General features: G+C 38.3%; 1 protein-coding gene across 1 annotated transcript in view; it reads left to right on the top strand.

Annotated features, from left to right (window-relative positions):
• The window catches only part of KYNU (kynureninase), a 54,281-nt gene extending 50,808 nt beyond the window's left edge, over positions 1–3,473 (top strand). Inside the window, exons 12-13 of the mRNA XM_072874627.1 lie at positions 1,500–1,730; positions 3,273–3,473. Of these exons, the coding sequence (XP_072730728.1) occupies positions 1,500–1,730; positions 3,273–3,425 (384 nt within the window). The 3' untranslated portion in view covers positions 3,426–3,473. The remainder of the gene's footprint in view (positions 1–1,499; positions 1,731–3,272) is intronic.
• The last annotated feature ends 9,788 nt before the right edge of the window (positions 3,474–13,261 follow it).

Here is a 13,261-nt window from a genome sequence, read left to right as displayed (position 1 = left end):
CCTAAGGAGATCCATCCCTCATACTGCTGCAAAGCCCAGAGGAATAGGAGGCAGGTCTCCATTTTACCTCCAGTAATGTGCTGAATAGTCCTGTGTACACTCTGCTTGCCTGTGTGGTGAGGGAAGCACCTCTAGATTTTTGTTGTCCTGTGCAAGTACTGACTGCTGACGGCTCTGGTTCCTGGCACATTCATTTCCGTGAGTGCACTGTCTCCACGCAAAGCCTGTCTTACAGCAGCCATATTTTGTTTCACAGAAAACAGATGTAGGGGCTTTTGGTTTTGTGCAGCATCTAGTGGATGTGCTAGCATCATGGCATAACACTTGGGATGTTCTACAAAAGAGTGATTTCCAGATGCTGCTGGAAACCAGACCTTATATTTTGAATAGGATTTCTCAGTTACCTCTTTATACACTGGTCCAGGTTATGATATGAGTAATCTTAAAAGTGTTACTCCTTCCGTGTGGAGCAGTGGTTTCTTGAGAGTGAAGATCACGGATTTTCATACAGGACCTCTGCCTTGCCTCTGATTTTGCGGCTGCAGTCACAGGAGGCATAATGGTCCATGAGCAGCTATATGGCATTTATGAGCCAGAATCTGATTTCAAGTGACTATCGGGTCATCTTTCCAGGAACCTACTTGCATGGGAAGGAGAAAACGGGGGTTTTGGGAAAGGCAGGGGTGAATTGTTTCTGGGGTCACATTTTCTGTGCTTCCATGTAACGGAGCCTCTCCAGAGCACAAGCAGAAGCTGTCTCACCTTCTCCTGCTCCCAAACTCTTCTGCCACATTGTTTCTTCTTGTTTGTGTGGCAAAGTATTACAGCCATTTTTAAGCAATCACTGTTGTGTGCCTCATGATGTTTTGAGCTTCTGCAGCTCACCAGTCCTTGTAGCTGTGTAAGAGCATAGAGCTATTAAACCAAAATCAAGCAAATATTTTTTCTTCTTGTGGACTAGCAGAGACAGAGCCTGTATAGGACTTAAAATGTTAAAGTCAGTATGTTAGTACAAATTTTCTGTTTTCAGAGATAAGAGTTTGTAAATCAGTCAGGATGTTTCAGTCTTGACCCTTGGCTTTTGCTACTTGAGGTACATACAAAGAAAAACTTGTATGTGATTTTGAGTTTCGTGCAGTCCTGGTGAAGGCATGCACTTTTCAGATATGCAAAAGAATGCTCTCTTAGCAAACTGTTTTTGTGTGCAAATTCATTTATGCAGATCTGGATGTGTGTAAAACCTTCACGGTAGATGGAAATGTCTTTCATTATCTAAAGACATTATCTATAATGTCTATCTGATATTACCACTTGATTCCAATGGTAATATGTATAGAGAAATCTGCTACCTAGCAAAGTAAGAATGACAGAGTTTGGTCCCTGTGTTACCAAAACAATTTAAGTTATTAAAAAGCCCAGAAGTAGCCTTAGTCTTCTTTACTTCCTTTTTATTTTCTATAGCAGTGCATTATCATTCTAATGATTTAAAATCGTTATAGGTTTTTGGTCAAACTACAATGAAAGCATTGAGAAGGAAATCTGTTCTACTCACTGGTTACTTGGAATACCTGATAAAGCATTACTACAATGAGGATAAAAAGAATCCAGAGAAGCCCTTTGTAAAAATAATCACGCCATCTCAGATTGAGGAAAGAGGATGCCAACTCACGCTATCTTTTTCCCTTCCAATCAAAACTGTGTTTAAAGAGCTGGAGAAGAGAGGAGTAGCTGTGAGTAAATCAAAATTCATCTTCTTACACACTGTTTTGTGAATCTATACCATACCAAAGTAATAATTTTGCTTTTATTCAAATATAGTCTTGTATAAGGCCAAAAAAGATTGGGAATGATGACAATTGCCTATGTAGCATCTTTGGTCTTTAGTTGTGTAAATAATCAAATAAGTACAGTTATTTTATAAATTATTTGTTAGTCTGTAGATTGTCCTTTCTCTATTGATTTATTTCCAGTAGTTCTGTGAGAAGCACCCAGGAGTCACCACTGAGGTTAGAGCTGCTTTATGGGTGCATTATGATGTGGGAGGCATTACAGATCTGAAGCTGGTGGTCTGAACAGGAAAGATAGGAGAAACAAAAAAAAGAAAAAACCCCACATCACTGGAAAAACACAAGTATGAGTATGTCAGAGCTGGCCAGTGCAATGGACTGCCTGCACAGGCCTCTCCTGTTCAGTGGGCTTGTCCAGGTCCCCTGCCGTGGGTGCAGGCATGAGGCCAGAGGCCACAAAGAGGAGGGCTGTGCCACCCCGGGGTGCTGGCAGTTGGCAGAGCTCAAGGGGTGTTCACCATCCTCAACGCCACAACTCACGCACCTACAGCCCGACGATGACAAGGAGCTCTGAACCTTCACCAGTCGCTTTCCTGATCTGCAAACGGCCAAACCCTTGCTCTTTGCGAGGCATCAAGGTGGAGAAATTAAAAAGCTATCATTCCCTTAGACATGTGTTTTAGCACTCAGAAGAAGAGGCCACTGAATGGCAGTGCATGTAATGGCACGGTTACCGGTGAGCACTGCTCAAAAAGAATAAAAGCTAAATTTAAGGCTATACATTTGGTGATTTAGAAGTGCTGGGAGGTGAAGCTGATAGCGTAATGCCATATAAATGATACATGAGTTTTACTTCTGCTGGTGACTTGTGTCCCCAAAGGGCAACTCTTCTAGGCTAAGTATGCTGCTGTTTTGGTGCTGCCAGGGAATTCCAGGAACTGCTGCTTTTAAGAGGGCATGGGGCCTTACACTGTTGGCTTGTCTTTGCGATGCAGTAATATGCTTCAAACATGAGAGATTATTCTATTCAGCAAAATGTTCAAATTCATGGAGGTGGGGAAGAAAAATACTGCAAGCCCTGCGACATTACTTGTACCTGCAGTACAAGACACTATCATACTGGCACGTTTCTGTTTTGTGGTAGCTTTTTTGTCACCTGTGTGCCTCTTCAACTATGGGTTGCTATAGACGCTAAGGTGAATTATGGGGCTACATAACTGGTTTGGAGCCCCTCAATGGCACTGCTAGAGTCCTGCCCATCCTGAGCCTTGCGTCCTTGTTTAGGCAACACACCACTCTTCTTGCTATGTTCTTCACAATAATGCTCCTCACAGTAGTTTCTTGGGGGTCCCAAAGTTTTTATGTGTGTCTCCTTGTCAGTCCAGTCATTCTTCCTTGAAGGCAAGGATGACATTTAAAAATATAGTCTGACAGATAAATATGAAGTGACCTGAATTTACTAAGCGTTCCCTTTCTGTTTTGCAGTGTGACATGCGAGAACCAAATGCTCTTCGCGTTGCCCCAGTTCCTCTCTACAATTCTTTCCATGATGTGCACCGATTTCTTGAAATACTGGGATCTGCAATTACATCTTCAAAACAAACAGCAAACAATACTGTGCTATCTGGTTCTTATTGATGGTTCAGCTGTATCTTTTAATCTATTTCTGACTAAGATGCATTTATCCTGCTGAGCGATTCTTTGCTTCGAGTAGACTGAGCTATATCCCATGCAATTTGCAAAAAAATGACTGTGCTTGAATAGTTATTTACAACAGACATAGTTTTATTAAAGCTCGTATTTCCACTCTGCTTTGACTTTGACTTCATGAATTAGTATGCTTTGTATATTTTAATGGGGCTTTTCTTAAACATTTTATGTAGTTTTATTACATTAGCTTTGAGAAGCATGGAAGAATTGCTATCAACTAGAACAGGAATGAAAAAAATCCCTTCTTTATTATAAAAATGATGCATAATAAAAAGTGGAAAATAGACAAATCACCAACGGTTAAAAGATACAGTCCAATTTACATTTTTAATTTATCATTTCTATTTAAAGTACATGGTATACTTGAAAAGTAAAAGTTGAACAATTAGTTGTTTAAAAACTGTTAACTGCTGCATACTGGATTTTTCAAAGGGCCCAACATTTTTAAAATCTACTTTAATTAATGATTTAATTGAAGAATGAATTGACATTGCAGATACCTTCTTTGGTGTGATACAGTTTGCTAAAACAAAACATTTACTTTCTGTCTTTCTAGGTAGTCATCTTGGAGATAATATGCTTGAGAAAGCTGAGAACAATTTTAAATTCGTGTAAGGCAGTGTGAGCACTTACTGTGGTTTTAACAAGGCTTATTTCGGATTAGGCAAAATGAACTCTGAACTATTTAAGCAGCAGCAAAATATCTCATTGTTAACTTACAGTGTTGCCCAAATTTTTAGAGAGATTTGCACTTGACAGCTAAAAGCAATGAAGAAAGACTGCTTACGTTTCACCAACACTTTACCTGGAGTTGTTTTAAAACATAAATAACACCTTGGCATAAATGGCAACTAAGCTCCTAAGTCTGTAGCTATTCAGCGCATACCCTTTTTCAAGAACCGAGTAAAACTTTCTCTCTGATGATACTCAATGTGTCTGATTTTTGGTATGAAACACTTAGAAAATTACTTTTGATTGCTCCTTTTATTCCACTTCAAGGGTGAGAGAGGATTTCAGGGAAGAAGTGAGGACTACTCCATTTTGGCTCAAGGGCATTTTTGCTGGTTGGAATTTCCACAGTCTTTGAGCATCTCCTGCTGCACAGGGGAACCCAAGGGACTTTGCAGTGTCTACGTGTGCTCTAAAATTCCCAAAAAATAGGTAGTTTTAAAATTCCTGCTGCAGTAATACCTATTTCATTCATTGTAATGTGTAGGGGAAAGCTGAAAGAACTGCAAATAAAGCATTTGTTGGTATTTTTAGCACCTGTGAAGAATAAGAACAGCTTCTTAAACTAGAGTATTGTTATAAAGAATAGCACAGGAGTCTTAATCAGTTGGAAAGCTCTGGCTCACTCAAGAGGTTTTGATTACATTGACATCATCGCTCTTTAATTCAGCTGAGACTGTATCATTGTATTGCAGACCAGGTATCTGTATTTCAGTGGCTGTGGTTTTATTTTTATACTTGCACCTGCAGGACAGCTACTTTCATCTGTCAAGTGACACGATCTTAGAAAAGGACCATTTTCCATAAATTGACTGTTGATGAAAAAAGCACTGAATATAAAACTGTGATGGTCCACAGTGTTGAAAAGGGATTTAATTCACTGCCAGTGCCTTTGAAGCACTTGTGCTGCTGTACAGCTCTGACTAACAGTCACTTATGTCTTCCCTATAAAGTTAGGCAAGCTTAATATAAATCCAGATATGACACTAGGTCATAGTATAATATACCTTATTTTGATATCAGCTGGACCTTGGTTGTGCGACAAACTCAGGAATAGTAAGAACCTCAAAATCTCTTTCTAAATAGCACTTAGACATCGGGTTTGGACTATCTGTCTTGGAAGTTACAGGGAGATAAATGGTGAATTTTGAGGTTGCAGTTTGGCACCTGCATTAAATTAATGAATTGTGAAAACAATTCCTTGTGTCTCTGAGGAAAGTGAACCAAATAGGGTAGGTAAAGTACTTACTGAATCTATACATTCCAGGTTATGAAAGATAACAGGTTATTAATAAACATTTAGTAGTATTTTGTCTTTTAGCAACACTTCAGGCTACAAGTACAAATATTGACTTTATAAATAAGCATTTGTGTTCCATTTGATGGATTTGATTAAATTCAGTGCATCAAAACTCACTTATTTCAACTATTCTGAATTACTCTCTCTTTTTTACCTATGAACTGTGAAGATAAACATGAAAGTTCCTTGCTTTTATAGGCATATATATAAATTCAGAAAATTATTTCCAAAAAATGAGGGAAGGCTATATTGCATTTTACCAAAACAAAATTGAAGCATAAACACCAGTTTCACATGGTCTTTCCTTACTTGTAGTAAAAGAAGTTTTGCAAAATGAATAATACTGAAAGTTAACATTAGGTGTCAGTATTTTACATATTATTTAGCGAGAGAATATCAAGTGAAAGTGCTTCTATGCAAAAAAAACCCAACCAAACCTACACTACAGTCTGCTTTTTCAAATGCTCTAAGTTATCACAGTTAGAGTAATATCAGGAATAATTATGTGTGAAATAATTAATTGTATATATCCCAAATGCTTCTTGCTAGTTACATCTCTGATTTAAAATTCAGTATTAAGTATTATTTCTTTCTAATTGTGATAACATTTAGGTCTTGGATTGTCTAAAGAAATTACATTTTTTAAATTAAACTGCAAGACATGAGTAACTGTCAATGACAGGAAATTGATACCCAGGTAGAGTGATAAAATGCCTGTAAAATGAAGGAAGATAAACGTGAATATGTAGATCCCTGATTGTAGGTGATCTTTCTCAGCACTACACAAGTCAATACTTTACAGATCTCTTAAACTCACTGCAACTGTTGAAAACATGAGGGAAAAACACTATAGGATCCATTTTCGCATTTTTTTACCGTGTTTTGCCATGGGAAGACTAAAGAGAAAGCAAGTCCTCTTTCATAAGCAGAAAAGGATGTTTTTGTTTTCCAAAAACCCAGTACACTATGAGTGAAGAAACAGGTATGACATATAGTTATTTTCTCATCTGAACTTGTTGCATCATTGAGAAAGGGAAGGACATGACCCATTTGAAGAGCTTAAGATGCAAACGTTGGGAGCCCTTCGTGTGACTACTGCAGAATCCACCTTGTGTTCATTTTATCAGCAGAGTATTATACATGGGTAGATCAAGCAGGAAAGATGAAAGGAGAAAGAAAGGATGGAAGAGAATAAAACAAAATAATTAACTTTTTAACCTATGTAACATTATGTTATGGTCATGTTCCCAAATACAACTGGGTACAGGTAGGAATTCCCCATGAAATTCTAGCCCCAGGGGCGGGGATGGGCCTTGGTTGTGTTCAGAAAGGTGAAAATAAGCATCTAGGGCTAAATCCGCAGAGGGGCTTTACAGGATGCGTAAACATCAAAGCAATGACAGCAATATAATGAAGACATGCCCAAGGTAGGTGTGTTATTTCATATATTCACTTATAAAACCCACTCGTTCCAGATGCAATTAACAAGTCATGATCTAACGTTCTAGAGGGAGCTGACCTGCTCGGAGACCCTTAAAAATCTCAGCAGGTTCCCATCTGAACCTCTGGGCACCCAAGCCGATGAAAATATGTTTCTGAAAAATTAGTCACTCTTTACAACCAGCTGAGAGACAGTTTTGCGTAGTAAGCTTAAACTTTTGTCAATATTTGTGAAATATATTTAGAAAGCTTATTCAGAAATGAGTAAGTTATAGATCAGTAATTCATACTTTTTGTATTCCAAGTTGTTATTACCTCAACTTACTCTTCTAAGCATCATTTTATGTTTCTAGTTAAATATAAGTGAGAATTGACTGGGGTATTTCTCAATGGAATTCTATCTTTATTTCATCATAATTGCTTCATATTTGAATAATGACAGATGAACTACTTCATTCAATTGTAGTTTTAAGGCTTTGAAGTCACAATAGCAGCAAAGGATTTAAATCCTGAAGCCATTATTATGGCAGAGAAGACACCAGGGAAAAGGAAAACCTATGGTCGTGTAAGTTTCTAGGCAGAAAAATACTTCTGTGGTTGCACTTCTTTTTTCTTTTTTTCTTTTTTTTCTGGACATTTTGCTAACATTAAGACTATCCGCTAAACTTCAACAAAATGAAGTAGCTGCAACTTCTAGCAAAACAAATGGCTTCCATCTACCCTGGAAGAAGACATTAGAAATGCTGAATGAGAGTCCGTGCTGTAAGTAAACTTTGTAGTTATTTTGCTTTGGAGCTAGCTACAAACCATTTAAAATTCTAGGCAGCTGCTATACAGTATTTCACCAATAAAGAGTTCATTAGATCTTTTTTCTCTCTGACATTTACATCTAGTCCTGAGTACATGTTAATACTCCAAGGTATGAATTTCAAAGTTCCCTTTATCTTTGTGTACAGTTTTAAGCAATTAATCAAATGATAAAAAATAGCTTTAAAAATAAGAAACGAATTGTGAATTTAAAGTATATGTTCAAAAAGTTGCTACATTATAATTTGTGGAGGACAGGGCCTCTTATCAACTGAGCTAAGTGCAGAAGTTCTTTTTTTTTTTAACTTACGTTTTATTGCAGGATTTTGAAGAGATCATCAAATTGTTAAAACATGACCAAGTCGTATATCCAGGATAGTTCTTTCTCCTAGGAGGCTACATCAAAGTGGGAGAGACATAGAAAAATCATTATTTAGTACATTCAAAATGATTCCCATGCAGGGCAAGATTTATACAGGCTTCTGAAATAAGCATGGGGGCAAGCAGCACTGAAAACCCTCCATTTGAAATAAAAGCAAATGGCAGTCTTATCATCACAGTGCCAGGTATAAATATGAAGAGATATAGATATAAACTTTTCCAATTCTTTCTTCATAACAAAGCACGTTCTGAATGAAAGAAAGCATCTGAGCACTAGAGATACCACTGCAGCTTGAAAGGAATTATGCCTTTGGGATGCCACCCGCCCAGTGGAGTATAGATTGTGTAGATACCCATATAGATTGCAGCATAGCTCATGGTCTCACCTATTGCAACACAGAGCAAGTTCCCTGCTACTGGAGAGACTGTCTTTAGTGGGATAGGTGTTACCATATGTTTGTGGTAATAGAGTATGAACTGAGCCTCATGGGTCCAACTTGCAGCTTCGCTACTTTGCAAATTTTCCTGGTGCCTCGGTTTACCGCCTGGGAGAGAGCATTATGTGAGGTGGTTGTTGCAAGGCTGGCTGCAGGACATCTGCAAGGTTCACACTGATACTTGAGCACAAGATATTGCGAACTGGGAGCTATTAAAATGTCATTAATGAATCTCAACAGAAACAGGCCTGTAATATATTTTCTATTTTAGCAGTGAGGTATATCTGACATACCTCATGCATATTGACTGTGTGTTTCTTTTTAACGAGTGTTTTATTTGAATTTCCACCTGAGAGGTGAAAGGAAATTTTCAGAAATAGTCAGTCTTCAGATAGGACTTAGGAGCAGTTTTAATGTCTTAGCTGAAACTTCATGCAAATTGCTCAGATGCTCTTGTGTGCAATATTGAATTTAAAGTGTGGTCAAGGGGCAACAGATGCTTGCCTTCTTAGACGGAACAGCACCTTGCAACTCGGTAACTTGCAAATGTGTGGATGTTTCTTTTTAAGGATGCTCCTAGTCTTTCCTGTGCTGCTGCTTTCTACAGAGAAAAATGTGGCGAAATTCTCCTTAGAGAAATTGTCTGAGTGAAAGTCCAGATTCACTTGCCTCTGAGTTCTTTTAATTGCCTCTGAAAGGGTTATTTCTCCTGATTCCACAGCTGAGTTTCTGTATCACTGAGACTGTAAAAATGATTTTGATCTGACAGCTATAAACTGTAGAATCTATGAGGGAGGGGTAAATACAATGGTTAATAACATACATTTCTTTACAATAGGCTGTCTTAAAAGTTCTTCAGCACATCAGCTTGGAAAAGGTTTCACCCACTAGAATGGGGGATTGAAGGGTTGACCCTTCATGATCCAGGACCTAAGCAGTGCTTCGGTCTCCTGAGCAGCCCAGTCAAAGCAAGTATTGAGAAAACTTCCCTAGCACACCCCAACTGGATAAAACCCAGCAGCAAGTAGAGCAGTGATAGTTATTCTGCTAGAAATGCGTGGTGGAGCCGTCAGCCTTACTAAGAAGAGCTCACTGGTGGGAGCACAACCCTGGGAGGAGAGCCTCTGCATATTACACCATTGTCAGCCTAAGGGAATTTCACGTTTTTTCCATTTTTATAAATAGATGTCAACCAACAGCTGCAATTGTGTAGAGCTATGGTGGGGGAGGAAGGGCAGGTAACACGCGAGCTTCAGCCTGGAGAGGTATGCTGCCAAGTGTGCCAGAGCCATTGAGCCCAGCAGGAACTGGCAAAAAGTTGAGAGGCATTTCTCACTGCTGAATTTAGGGTAACTCTGCTCAGTGCAGGGGTCGCGGTATGCCCTGCCGAAGCCGAGTTCCCTTTGCTGGCGGTGCAGCCTGCCTTCAGGGCTCCTGGCCTCCTCTCCACCCAGCAGAGAACCTCAGGACACAACTTGCTTTCTACGGTTCACCATCCCAGTATTTCAGTTTTTCAGGTATTTCAGTTTTACTGATTATGAAGTTGTGCTAAAGTGCATTTTGAGACCTCACACTTGGTTTCTAGAATCTAATGGTTGATTATGCTTCCTGCTTTCCTAGATCATATCCTGTTTAATACACAGTTGTGCAAAATGGCTTATTAAGATAATGGCATACAGCATGTATAGTGTCATACAAAAAATAGTGGAACTTGACCCTTAAATTTATGTGAAAATCCCATTAGTTATCATTGTTTATGACTTCTAGTTTGAACGTAGTTCAGTGGCAGATTAATTTAACGAATTTATAAACCTCTTTATAGCATCTCAGTTTCATCTGTTGTTGAATGAACTTGAGTTAAATGAGGTAAACTCCTTCTGGACGAAAGCAGGAGTGCCAAGTACACTGAATTCTGGAAAGAAATTGCTCTCAACTTCTCAAATTTAACTAATAAATCCAAGACTATTGCTCTGTATCAGATATGGATGAAGGATAATGCTATGGGTCAATATTTGGAAGATCCTAAGTTCTGTGGAAGTATGGACATAGCATATGACTGCTTCATTTTCATTAGTATTCTTATTTTATTCAAACTTTCTTTCTTTAACTGGATATTAAAACTGAAGTGATAAAATACCAGAAAAAGTATGAATCACCAAAATTACATGCTAAAGTCTGTTATCTTGACATTTTTCTGAATGAATATTGAAATGCTTAGCAAAAAAAGATCTTGAAGTTCCTCCATCAGTAATCAGACCCAGACTTTACTTGAAAAAAAATCCTTTTTATATTTAGTTATGAAAAGCATGCTCTTAATTATGATGATGTTCATTAAAACAAATGCCTTGAAAGACTACTATTTTCAATTCAAAGGCTCTTCAAAAAACATCTGAAAAAACCCATAATCTACAGTAAATCTATCCTGGAAAAATCTTAGACAGAAAAACATACCAATTGAATGTATATGATATATATGTACATCTATATGTGTGTATATGTGTACTCTTCTTCAGAGAATCAAGAGCTTTGGTTATGTCTTTTAGTTTTTTTCACATTTTTAGAAAGTAGAAGAAGTGGTTTAATTTGATGAAATCAAACATTCAATGAAAACAAAGGCATTAGCTCTGAAATAAGACATTAGTTTTGCAGGGCTATAGATCCTTTGAACTTGGATGACATTGTCTCTGAGGACAAGATGTTTGATGAATTTTAGTCTTTAAAGCCTTTAGTACGAAAAATTAGCCCAGAATCTGTTCCTGTAGGATGGGAAAAAATAATTCACTCTTCAAAAGATCAGGAAAAAAATGATGTCATTTTCTATTTCCCTTAAGTACCTTTCCTTCAGATGCTTATATTGGAAGAGGCTCAACAGCCATGAGTTTAGGGGCTTATGCTCCTAGTGATCTGGGCATTTATGTCCTCTCTGCACGGAATATTGAGGAGAAAAAAACCCCACCCTTACAATATAAGGATAAAGGGATCTATGGGTAAGATGGTCTTAAAAAACATCGCTGACTAATTTTAATCTATTAATTTAATATAATGAACATAATGATTTGTGTAAAATTACGTTACCCCTGTTATATGCCAAATCTGTTAGGAACAGCTGCTTTGCATTCAGTATATCATAAAGACATACACTGAGGAGTTATAAAGTTTAATTTTTTTTCATTAAGGTCCTATTTTAGATTTGCAAGCTTGTACATGAGGGGAGAAGGGCTGGTGCCTCCATCACACTGTCGCTGTTAAAGGTTATCAAAAAAACCTCTTGGATCTGTGAAGAAATGAGTAATGAGTGCAAGTTGGTTTTGCAGACCCTGTTCCAAGGGAAGAATAAACCAAGATTAAAAAGTCTTGTGGAGAATATTTTTCCCAACAGGCCTTAACATTCAATGCTTTTTTTCTCAGGAGAACTAGAAGGGTCACGATAACTGAAGCTTGAAATAAAGGTGAACTGATAACACAGGTTGGGGAGTGGACTAAAGGGACTATAATTAATCGAGTCTTTATAAGCACACAGAGGTTGCAGCAGAGATGCGGTTCTGCTGACTCCCCTGTCCATGTGCATGACCAAGGAGTGGGGGCTGCTACCGGCAGTGCCACACCTGATGTCTTAAACTCCCTCTCTCCCACTTTCCTAAATCCAAAATACTCCTAAAAACCTAAAAATATTCCCTAACCCTAAATACCACTTGCCTTTTGAACTACTAATGATACACTTTGTCCTGTTGCAAAGCTTGTCTGCACTAATAGAAATAATGGATCTGGATGAATGCCTTTCACAGCTCAGAAGGTATAATTCTGGCTGATAAGAAATTAGCATTGTAATATTCTTGCTAAACACCCCCCCTCCCCATCATGCAAGAGTGGAAATGTTGTAAAACATGGCACTAGGGACCTGCTATCATAGCGGAAAGGTGATTCTTCTATGATAACCAACATAAGTAACTACAGCATCAGAATATGACAGTGCTGTGTACCTGCTTTAGGAGAGTCCTTATTAAGTTTGGCAGATACAGAATAAAAAGGGGCTCACAAAAGCAAGATTACAAGCATGAACCGGAGGAAAGGGGAGGACAGAGTGGTCTTGAGAAACCAGGGAAAAGGAAGTATATGACTTCAGAGACCACAAACTGTAGAGATTAGAAGGAACTGAAAAACTGGAACAACCTTAAAAGTTATAGAATGAGGGTTATCAGTTTTCTGGTCTTGTCTGCTTGAAGCAAGCTGAAATTAAATGTTTTTGTGCGGACATGTTAGAGTGGTCTGAGTAAAGACCTCTTTATTTTCTGTAGGTGGCTGCTGTGAAGAAGTCTTCCAAGAAGTGCAAATAGCCAACATATCTAATACTCAGCCTGGTGCTATTAGTTGCGCTGGTGGTGCACTTCTTTTTTTCTTTTTTTTCTTCTCTTCCCTCAAATCTGGATACCCCTGTTCACCACTAACCAGTGAAATTTCCTGACATCTCCCAGATCATATAAGAATGTACAATAGCAATTGCCTGTCAGAAAGAGGGAGCTGGGGAAAAGGGCAACGGAGTACAGCCATGCACAAAAACTAGAAGTATCCTTGTATCACGTGGGCAAATAAAATCATAGGAAGTGGTTGGAACTGGCATACTGAATTATTTAATTCAACTAACTGCTTCAAGCCTTTGATAAACTGATTAT

This window comes from Ciconia boyciana, chromosome 10 (assembly GCF_034638445.1).
Source record: "Ciconia boyciana chromosome 10, ASM3463844v1, whole genome shotgun sequence".
Lineage (NCBI taxonomy): Eukaryota > Metazoa > Chordata > Aves > Ciconiiformes > Ciconiidae > Ciconia > Ciconia boyciana.
The sequence above is the reverse complement of the archived record's forward strand: the minus strand, read 5'-3'. Positions and strand labels throughout refer to the sequence as shown.